An 11,269-nucleotide genomic window follows, 5' to 3' on the forward strand; every position below is an offset into this window, starting at 1 on the left:
CAGCCAACATGACAGCCAATCTATGTAAGCAGCTTGTCCCCAGCAACTGCTTGAAGCAAGCCTAGGTGACTGAAAAAGAACCAGCCTTCAGGCTTACACACTGCTGCAGAGCAGCTACAGATTTTGGTGGATGACACAAAATAGGGTAGGCACATCAGAAATACCAATGCATAAACACCCTTTTTAGTTGTCTTCTGCACAGCAACAGGGGAGTAGCAAGGGTCAGACTTGTTCCTTCCTCCATTTTGAAAATCACCAGTGAACAGTCTAAACCCCAAGTTAATGCTGAAGTGAACCAAGCCAGAGCTTGCTTGGGAGTAGACAGTAGTGAGCTAAACTGATAGCTTGGATGCAGCAAGGGCAACATGTGTGGGTCTAACAGCTGAAGGGCTTCCATGGACTTGAGGGTTGAAATACAGGTACATTAAGAGGCAGCTGTTGTTGCTGCACCTGGACAGCCTTAGAAGGGAATACAGCGACATCTACCCTACACATCAGAAAAGATTAGTCTTAGCACAGTCTGATGAATGCCAAGGGCATCTTTCTATTCTCAACTACAATCACCTCATCTGAAAGGGCTGGAAGTGTTTTTGCTGTCCAGGCACGGTGGAGACAAGATAACCAAGCCTCAAGTCAGCATTGACAGATGCCGACACACCTTAAGACAATGGTGCTGTAAGCTATTCACAATGAACTTGAGAGCCAGGCTGTGACTGATGGGATTGCCATCACTCTTGGCAGCAGGCTAGTTCTGGACTAACTGTTGGTTTAGGATTAGCATGTCAGGATGATACAGCCTTCAAGGTCCTCATAGGAAGTGCACTAACCTACCATCTGCTTAGACTCAGTACATCCCTGGATCTCAGCCTATACGGGACAGCAACAGGAGCTGCTTAAGGAACAGCCGAGAGGAATCAGGTGCTGTAGCACTCTGTACTCCAAGTTTCAACACTGAAAGGATCTTGCAGAAGAGGTAAGATAGCACACTACCTGCCCCTTTGGAAAGTTATACCTGCCAAATGCTGCCATGCATAAAGGGCACAGCCATCTCTGCCCATACCTACCATGACAGATGTTACAGCACAGGAATCTAGGCCAAAAGGAACACGGCTGCTTTTTAAAAAAGCCGCTTTTCAACGTGTGTTGGGAGGCTTACAGGGGTTCTGAATAGGCAGGCTGAACCAAATGATCTCTGTTCAGACCCTAGAAACTGCAGCTCTCTATATAGTGCATTTAACTTGCTCGAGACACCCAAATTCTGGGCACAGGAACAAAATATATGATTAAGTCTCCCAGACAAGTAAGCTTCATACTCCGCTGTGTCCTGTCCCCATATCCTATAATCCCTTTATAGGATTTCTCTAGCTGGAAAGTAGAACCAGTATCACCACAGTCAAGGTAGGAGGATATTAGTTACCCACGTAATCTCTCCAGAGTCCACTACAGAGGAGGATAAACTCATTAGAGACATATTCAAAGCATCTCATGTTTGTCTGTGCAGTTTACTTTTAAAATTAGTTTTGCACCCAAGCCAGGTAGGGGAATATACTGATACAATTAACTGCAGGTGGTTCAGCACAGATGGTCCCCCAAGAAACAGAGCTAGCTGAACAGCAGAGGTTCATATTTAATGATGAGCCAGGCCCTCAGTGAGGCAAGTCAGCAAGACACCACTGAAGGCAGGGGAAGCCAGCCAAGCTCACTCAGCTCCTTGCACTTCTTCCACTGTTGAGCAAAGCACAGTCTCTCTGCAAGGGGCCAGGATCCCTCATTAGGGATTCCAGCATATGCCCGCAACAGCAGTGATGCCTGACCTTGCATCCCCCAAGAGCTTGTGCACCCTGGTAGCTTTATAGGAAAGCAGTCACAAATACCTTGTGCAGGGCACAATCTGGATGCTCTGAGTGCAAGCACTAGAACTGTAGCTTTGGGGGAATAGAAACCAACCTTCTAAATACCATTCTACCATGAGAATGTAGCACTCCCTAATTGCCATTTCACAGAGAAAAACATATTAGAAAGCAGAACCACAGGTCAAAAGCTTCCTTTGTGCTTAACTGGGGCAGTAGCATCCCCAGGCAGAAAGCCTATCCCCAAGTGGTATTTGTCCCATTTTACAAGATACAGATTGGTGATCCTTAACACCAGGCTGGCTCACTGCACTAAGGTCTTGGTTGATCAGAAGAGATTTAAGATCACAAAAGCTGTGCCAGTTGTCAGAACCACAGAGCATCGTGTCCCTTAGATGACAGGCACCTGCAGAGCCATACCCCAGAGCCAAGAAAACCACAGCCTTCTAGTTGAGTCATCATCATTTAGGAAAGCTGGTCCTAGCCACAGACCACATTTGCCCTTAGAGGAGCTCAAAGTATATTCAAGATCAGAGCAAACAAGTCTGCGGTTGCGTAAGAGAGCTCAGTAAGAACCAAAGAAAGTTGCAGTCCCCTATCAGAACAGAAAGATGTTTTTCTAATGAGACTTTCTGCACAGCCATTTAAAGAGAGAGACACCAATGCTCAGTTGAAATAGAAATCCCTCTTATCTGCCTGTGCAGAAAACCAGGCTTTTGAAGTAGCTCCCAAAGGACTCAGAAGCCCTTTAGCCTCCTGAATCATACCACTCTTGCTAAGCAGAGACCTTATTTCCCAGACTGAAGGATCAGGTTTTCCCCACATCTATGCCCTTCCTCCCCTGCTGCCACTCCCATCATCACATCCTTGCACTGCCAGATACATGCAAGATTCACCCTGGCAAGGGTGAGTGCTATGGCTGGAGGCCCAGAAAGCTCATGGGCAGGCTTTAAAGCCAGCAGCAAGCTTGACAGAGGGCAGGAGCTGCAGCACCTTGCACATGCAGTGGGGAGGGCTCCCAGCTTCTGCTGCCCTCTAAACTTCACAGGAATGAGAGTTACTGCTTCACACAGAGAAAAGATACTGATTAACTGATGTCTGTGGCACTCTACCTTTAATCAGAAGAAAAATACCATCTGGCATGCCACCCCTGGAGGGCTGCCAACCTTTGCAGTAAAATGCGAAGGCAGGAGAAGGTCAAGATAAAGGAAGGGGGGCACCACAGGCAGAGAAGATTAATTCCTGCCAGGTGGTGTCAGCCCAGACACTGGAGTACAAAACTGGATGGATGAGCAAGCAGAGAAGAGTCTAAGCAGGAGAAAGACCAAGAAGCAGAAGTGAAACATTTCTCTGCAAAAAAAATCATGGATGAGCTGAAGAAACAGCAGATCTGAGCTGGAGACCAACTCCAGAGTAGGATCTACTTCACCTAAGCCTCTCTTAATGGATATTTGCCCAGGTGAAGTTTGCATCATTGGGTTTCAGTTGTCTGCAGACAGACAGGGAGTAGAGACTCCATGAGGCAGTGGGCAGAAGCAGTTTAAGAGAGGAGTCCAAGGGGTGAGGCAAGGCTGAAAGAACCAGTGACAGAACCACAGATTAGCAGGTAGCTTTGAGTTGGAAGACCACGTCAAAGGGGATGTACTCTTTGCCTCTGCCAGCAGTGTCAGCTAGGAACATAAAGACTGTAAATAGGGCATCACTTGCTCCAGCAAGGTTTCAGCCAGCTGCACACTGAAGTAGCCATCTCATGCCAAATATCCTCCTGCATTGCACATGGTGAGGATTTCAGCACTAGGATGGCAAATGCTCTCCAGCTGTCTACATATGTCTCCATGAGCATTACCCAGAACACAGGCTCTACAATGGATGCACACATCAGCAGTTAGAGGTGTGCAGAGATAGACTTTACTGCAACAGCAATATCACTGCTGCTCAACTTCCAAGGGAAAACCTCATCCCTCCCACCACAGCCACTTGAATTTCAGGCATCCACCATGACACTGTTCATTGCTTGCTTCCTGTACCTCCTGGAAGGGGGACAGGTTGTTCAACAACTTTATTAGGAACAACAACAGATGCACATAGCTGTATGCCAAAGATAAACTGGGGACTCAGTGTCTAGGCAAGTGTGCCACTCCACATGAAGCTGCCTGCCCCTTATTCTTGTGATCAGTGGTACCTTCTGACTCCAGGCGGTCCAGTCCATAAGTCACAGCTGTACTGATCCTCCTCACAGGTGGAAGAGCTGTCCTCCTGACAGAAGAGGCCATGGATGCTGGTGTTACCAGGACCACAGTTCTGCTCGAGGGCTCCTCTGTCTGTTCAGACTGTGTAGCAGTCAACTCACCAGGAGCTGGAATGGCCTTCTCACTGGTGACCAGGTCCACATCTGTGAGATCTACAGAAGACAAGCAGCAGCAGTTTAGCACCATAATATTCAAAACACCATCAGTCAAAAAAACAATCTCCTTAATGAAAACTTAGGAGTGGGAAAAGTTAGCTCTTGCCTCTTTCAAGGTGTGAAAGTGACTCTGCTGTAATGGAAGCTTCTCTGCCAGGAGACAACACAGGAGGTTCCCCTTAGTAAGAACTCAGACTTTACTTCCACTGCTTGAAGGATTGCTAGTTACCATCCCATAGCAAGATGAGGGAACTGCATCACTGGCTGAGATCTAAACCAAGTGACAGCTCTAAGTGTTCATTTTAAAGACAAAAATTAGTTTAATTAAATCACAGAAGCAAATTAGTGGGAGCTGCCAGAAGAACCTTCTCTCCCCTATAAAAGGACCTTAAATTAAGAGATAATGCAAATAGGATTTTTGATGCCCTGCAACATAGGAACTACCAAAGCTGCCCTGCAACAGTTTCATTACTGTTACCTACTATTACAGAAATACAGTCAAGCTCTCAATCAGCTTTGTGCTAAGGGAATACTCCCCACACTCAGACAGGCTCCTACATGTACCTGCCAAGGTGCCATCAAGGCAGAAGGCAGCAACTAGGTAAACACAAACTGCTTAATGCATTTTTGTATGAGCTACATCAACCTAAAAACTCACCATTCCTCAATAGGAGTGACTATCAATGCAGGCTTCCAGATCCAAGGGCTTGCCAGACTCTTACAAGAGGATATCTATTCCCTGCCACAGCTCATGTTATCCCAATGAAACACTTGCCCCCTCAGGCTGAGCATCAGCAATCTGCAACTGCCTTTGGTCCAGAAGCAAGAGGTCTTCCTCCATAAATAAAAACTAGCTTAAGTGTCTAATGCTAAAAGTTAGCTTGCTAGCAAGAAGGGATGTGGGAGTTTTGTCTGGGATGATGAAGTGTCTGCTCCACTGTTATTGGGAGCAAAAAACCATAGCTGGCATATTCCAACAGTTCGAGCAGAAAGCTGCAGCAGCCCAGGGCGAGAGAGACAGCCTGCAGAAGGCTGGAAAAAGAGTTACTTAGAATACAGATGCTGCATGTTGAGACTTCAGTTTCCAAGCACTGATGTTGGTCTCAGCTGTACTGTCTCACGTGGAAATGAAACCACAGTCCTTGAAGGGGAGCCCTACCTTCTACATCTGGAGTGCTTGCCACAGAGGAAGTACCAGTTGCCACCAGTGTCTGGGTGGCACTAGGAGCAGTTGGCATCTGGGTGTCCTCCCCACTGTTTTCCTGGTGAAAGTTTGTCGCTCCTGTTCCCTGGGTGGCACCAGGCACCAGTGTCACAACTGACAGAGCAGCATCAGCCTCCCGGGCAACTGTTGTCACCTCCTGAGTAACACCTACAGCAAGAACACACGTTAGTACCAACTCATAGGACAGCTGACAGCAACAGAACAGAGGTTTGAAAGAATACAACTGTGTTAGCAGTTCTAGAGCCACAGCACAAGCAGCAGGTCCAGTCAAGCATCATCAGGGCAGGACAGCATAAAGACAGATGTGAGAATGAGCATAACATGAATGAAGGCAGCAGAATCAGTCCTCTTTCTTAACTGTCCCTTCAGGGATCTGCAGGCTCACTGAGGAGTAACACCACAGGAGGACAGCACTGCAGGTCTGTGGTGTAAAATGCCATTCAAACCAGCAAGGCTGCCACAGCAGTGCTTTAGTGATCAGCTCTCAAGACCACAAGACTTTGTAGAAGGGTTTATTTTTGTTGCACAAGGTCTTATTGATAGTGTTGTTTCCCCAACAGTGGAGAAACAAGCAAGAGGAAACCTGCTGACAAGTCAAGTGTTTATAAATTAATCTAGAGATTAATCAGTCAGGTTTCAGCATCAGCATGCAATTAGCTTTCATTCTTTTACAGCAAGGGCTAGATCATTTGGATGCAGTTAGGGGAAGTTGTCCTTTAGCCTCTCTAGCCTAAGATTAAAAAGGTGCCCAGCAATTAAAACTAAGTCCTAAACTGCAGCTCAGCCTATGAATGTGTCATTGCTCAACACATCAGATTGTTTCTCCTTAGCATTTAAAACATAGGGGAAACGCTAAAACATTGTCACTAGGCTGAAGCTGCTCTCACTGCAGCTAAGTAACTTGCAGGGTGACACTACCAGCCCGTGGCAGGCTGTTGTGGAGAAAGATTTCTGCCTGCTGGTAGTAAAAGTTGGCACAATGGATAGTCAGAACCTGGCCATAGCTTCAGTCTAGGCTGAAGAAACACCACCAGGAGCTTTTGTTAAAGGACAGTACAGAGCTCTGGACAGATCTTTTGATCTGAGCATCCCTTCTAGTCATGGAAGTTGCTAGTTAGTCACAGGCTACCAATAACAGCTCATCTATTTCTGGATTTAAAAAACATTTTCTTGTCTCTGCATCTTCTGCACTGACTGCAAGCATCCATAGCTAGCAGTCGACAGACAAGTGATCTCAAATGTTAGCTTAACCTTCCAAGGAATTATTCTGTTTTGCAGGGCTTCAGATTGAGTCAGTGCAAGGACCACCTTTGGGTCCTTGTACTTACAATATCAAAGGGACACTTGGGGGAGTGTTATCTTCCTTGAAATAGTGTTTAACCAGTGGGTCAGAGACTGGGTCCACTAGTAACAGGAGAGGCATACTAGAGAGCTATTCAAAGCAGATATACATATCTCTGGTCAAGATAAGATGCCCACAACCAGATTACAGCTGTCCCCCTCAACTGCTATGTGAGCACCAAAACTGAAGCCCCTGCTTTAGCAGTAGACCATACACACAGAACATGAACAAAGCATTTTTCTTTAAGCAGCTCTCTGTTGATGAGACTAATTGTATACAGAGACCTCCAACACACAAGGACATCCTTCAGCCCCAGTCTCAGCTGCCACAGCCTTCCCAGACTCAGCTTTCCCATTTGCTGCTGTACCACCTTCTCTCAGCTTGAGGAGTAGAAAAGGCAGCTCAGTACAGTTCCTTCACATAAGTCAGGAAAGGGTCTTACCCAACAGACAGTGCCTGGCTGTGCACAGCAAATGGTGCACAGCCAAGGCTAGGCAGTACTTTATGGATGCAAGTTACCTGTTCAAGCTGTTATCCCTTCAAAAGAGGTCCACAGCCTCTCCTTGGCAGGGGATGTGGGGGGAAAAACATGTCCTACCTTCACTGCAGGTATCAAGATTACACTTTTCTCCACTACCTCCCTGAAAGGATGCAGATTCCCAAGAGTATCCCCCCCTAAACCTACACTTAGAGGTAGAGTTCATAACATGCAAGTTTTACCTTTCCATGAGCTTTCCAGAGTAGGAGAGAGCTCAGACTGTGTCTCTGTCACCACAGGAGCCTCTGGCTGTGATATCAGGATGCTCTTCCCCTCCTCTGCTGTGACTGTATTTATGTTTTCTAGTGAGTTGAGATCAGCCATGTCTGTCCTCGTCAGGGTTGCACTTTGGAGAGCATCACTGTTGACTGTGGATCCTGATGGCAACTCCTCCCCTTGTGCTGGCACTGTGCAGTTGGTCTCCTTGGCAAGCTCAGGAGTTGGTGGAGGGGACACAGGGGACAGCAGCACATTTGTTGCATTCTCTTCCTCTCCCACACCTCCCCGTGGGGTTGGGGATTGTTCTGTTGCCTCCAGGTCCTTCGTCACCTCCTCATGAGATGTTACATCCCTTATTTTGGTATCATCCCAGTCAGGTGGTAGAGTGTCCATAGGATGGATGGTGACAGTGCCAGTTGTGGCAGGCAGCTCTCCTCCCCAGACACCCATCCCTGCTTCCAAGGGGAGGGAGGCCTCAGTCACCCGGAGGGATTGTTTTGCAGCCACAGACGCTCGCACCACCAGGGACCTCAGAGGGCTCCCTGTGTGCGCTCCTGCAGCTGCCACCTCAGTGGCCACACCATGAGCCTCAGGAGTTGGGTTGACAGAGTGGTCGCTTGCTGTTTCCCAAGTGGAAGAACTAGAGTATAGTATTGGCTGGGGTGCAGCTGAGGGGTGCAAGTTGCTCTCTGCCTCTTCCTCCACAGCTGTCCCAGAAAGGGGGCTTGCTGAAAGGCTGGCAGAGCTGTGCCTTATTTCAACACCACTTTCTGTGGTGGTCTCCTTAACAGGACCACCAGACTCCTCCTGAACAGTGGGGTTCAATGTGGTTACAGCTGTGGTTAACATGGCCTTGAACAAATCATCTTCATCCAGCTCTGACTTGGTGGGACCAAGCTTCTCCTCATCTACAGCAGCCACTGCCATAGCAGAGGTGTGAGCACCCAGGCCTTGGCTTCCTGGGATGACATGGCTCGGGCTTTCAGGTAGAGTTTCTTCTTCTGCAGTGAAAGCTTCATTTAAGGGTGTCCCAGATGGCTTTGCTGACACTTCACATGGCTCTTCAGAGACAGTCTGCTCAGAGGGACCCAGGTTGTTTCTGAAGTTCAGCATGCTTGTCCTTTCATCCTCTATCCCATTCCCTGCCCAGGGGGTATGCTGGACCTTTGTCATGTCCCTCTCCTCCAGTGACTGAGATGCAAGACATGGTGGACTGGAGGACAAGAGCAGAATGCTGCAGGTGACCACACAGATGTTAAATCCTATTGATCTACTCATAGCTGAGAAGAGATGTGCCCAAAAGTCTCCAAGGCTGACAAGTCCAGGGTGTAAGACCTAGAAAGGGAAAAAGGAACCAAGATTACATACACCCATAACCACCTACTGACCCAGGGCCTTAAACAACTGGGTGATAAGTCCCAAGCATGCTAGTCTATGGCCAGTTCTGAGCAGACCCCTCCTACACGTCCCAAGCAATGGAACTCTCCAGGTCTTTTACTGTTCTTAGGCTACTCAATCTGAAGCCTCAGGCCAGACAAAAATCAAATCATGGTCTGAAACTCAAGACAGATCTTGCCAAGCTCCTGCACCAATGGTAGAGTGCTATCCAGCAGGCATCAGACTTGCAAGCTTATGATGAGGATCAAACCTATTTATCCTTTCTGAAGTCCAGGACTGATGCTTGTCAGGGCCAATGAAGTCTCAGGCCTGGCAAATCCCGTTCTGTGACTTGACACAAAAGGAGACCAAGGAACTTGCAGAGAGAACAAAGTAACCCCATAGGGCACACCACAAGACCAAAGTCAAAACAAAGCTTTAAGTCTGCATTTGTGTTATGACCTGTACTAGCTGTTTGGACCCACAGCTAAAGGCTACAGGGCAGACAGCAGCACTGCTGCATTAGCACAGTGTTTATGCTGCACTGCACCATGGAGGCACCTCCAGAAAGTTTCATGTGTCTAATCATTGTATGCCTCGAGAGTTTCCAAGAGAGCACTGAACCAGTACCCCAGCAGTGATCCAGCCAGCTGACAGCCTGCTCTTGGCAGGCTCTGCTGCTTCCCGTAACATAGCTCAGGCTCCTGGACAGAAGGAGCACCTCACAGCAGCAACCTTCTCCCAGTCACCTCCTTCCAGACAGGGGCCTCTCAGTCTCAAGCTTGCTGCACCATCACTCCACAGCAGACCATCATCCCATGCAAGGCCTCACTCAACCACTTGTTACATGCAGGACACTCGGTTGCACAAGTTTCACGCACACAGCAAACAGCCCTTTGTCACATAGCAGGTCTGGCAAGATCCTCCTTCCAGTTTCAGAAGCAACTTACCAGAGGCACAGTCAAGCCCTACCACAAGAAGCTTCCAACCATCAATGGCTTCACTTGCTTTGGCTGACATGTTCTCAGTTTCATGGGTGAACTACTCTTACTAATATCCCTGCTTCTCAAAGGTAAGGAAGAAGGTGAGGGTGGTCAGAATCACTTCTTGGTCTTCACAGTGACAGAGGCAAAGGCAACCCTTTGCCTTGTCTTGTTCATGGGCACCAGGATGAGTTCCCCAGCTTGTCAAACTCTTCATTTTCCCAACTACACAGCATGTAGGCAAGTAATACTTGCATTTGTACACATACAGTGCAGCAGCAAGCAGTCTAGCACTGCTTTGTTATGCAAGGGTACATCACTCCATGTCTTCTCACGGATTCATTGATGCTGTGCAGGAGGAAACTGCTGTTGTGAGGAAAGGGATCTCTAACATCACATTGGTGCTAGTCCATCTAACTCACACAAACTCTACGCCCTGCTGCTCACGTGCATTTCTTGCCTTTTGGAAAGTGTTATTGTATGTGTCCAGTCAGCTAAACATAATCAAGACAGAAAGCTTGTATTTGTTCACACAGAGCTATGTATATTTCCCCTGTAAAACATACCTCTTATTTCACACAGGAGAGAGACTTCTCTAGCTGAAGACTCTAATGATCTGCAGGGCTGTCTGCAGCACAGAAGCCAATCTCAGCATTACCAGTTTAGAGACACACAGATCAGAGTCAACTGCTGCAGGCTCCATTATTTGGTTGAGCCTTCAGGGCACACCAAGTCAGTTTTTCCACTCTCCCTCCAGCCCCAGCCCTCAGTAGCAAAAGCTGCTGTCACAGGCCACACACATGCCAGGTGCTCAGGAACAAAGAAGCCACCAGAAACAGCACAGACATCTTCCACTATTTTTAGCATCTCCTTTCTCTGGCCACCCATCTATCTCCTCTACCAAAAAAACAGCTGGAATCTGACAGTATTCATTCAACTCTCCTTCCAGGCTAATCCTGTATTCACTCTTGTAATTGAAAGCACTAAGAGTATATTACAAGAGTTAAATTGATAGTGTTTATGACATGCATCTGCCATACTGATGAATATAAGTTATGTTCACCTTGCAACCCTTTAGTAAAGGCAGACACTGAAACATCAGGAGGCTTTCTTAATAACTGGTCTGGATCTAAATACAGTTTCTCTGGAAGCTAGGAGTCTTTTTAGGCTCCACAAGTAGTTTTAGCAGCAATTAAGCTTAAAAAGAACTCCAGCTGCACTTTGAAAGACAGCCATAGCATTTCTCCTGCAGTCATATACATGTGTGTATTATACACACACATCATGGGTATATATTTGTATGTTTCAAGCTCTAGGTTCTCAGACTAAGA

General features: G+C 47.4%; 1 protein-coding gene across 1 annotated transcript in view; it reads right to left on the reverse strand.

The window, feature by feature from the left end:
- The window catches only part of ARMH4 (armadillo like helical domain containing 4), a 62,071-nt gene extending 53,215 nt beyond the window's left edge, over positions 1 to 8,856 (reverse strand). The window contains exons 1-3 of the mRNA XM_061998549.1: positions 7,542 to 8,856; positions 5,414 to 5,626; positions 4,033 to 4,251 (exon numbers count right to left, since the gene is read on the reverse strand). Of these exons, the coding sequence (XP_061854533.1) occupies positions 4,033 to 4,251; positions 5,414 to 5,626; positions 7,542 to 8,856 (1,747 nt within the window). The remainder of the gene's footprint in view (positions 1 to 4,032; positions 4,252 to 5,413; positions 5,627 to 7,541) is intronic.
- Positions 8,857 to 11,269: the final 2,413 nt, after the last annotated feature.

The sequence above is a fragment of the Colius striatus genome, chromosome 6 (assembly GCF_028858725.1).
Source record: "Colius striatus isolate bColStr4 chromosome 6, bColStr4.1.hap1, whole genome shotgun sequence".
Taxonomy (NCBI): Eukaryota; Metazoa; Chordata; class Aves; order Coliiformes; family Coliidae; genus Colius; species Colius striatus.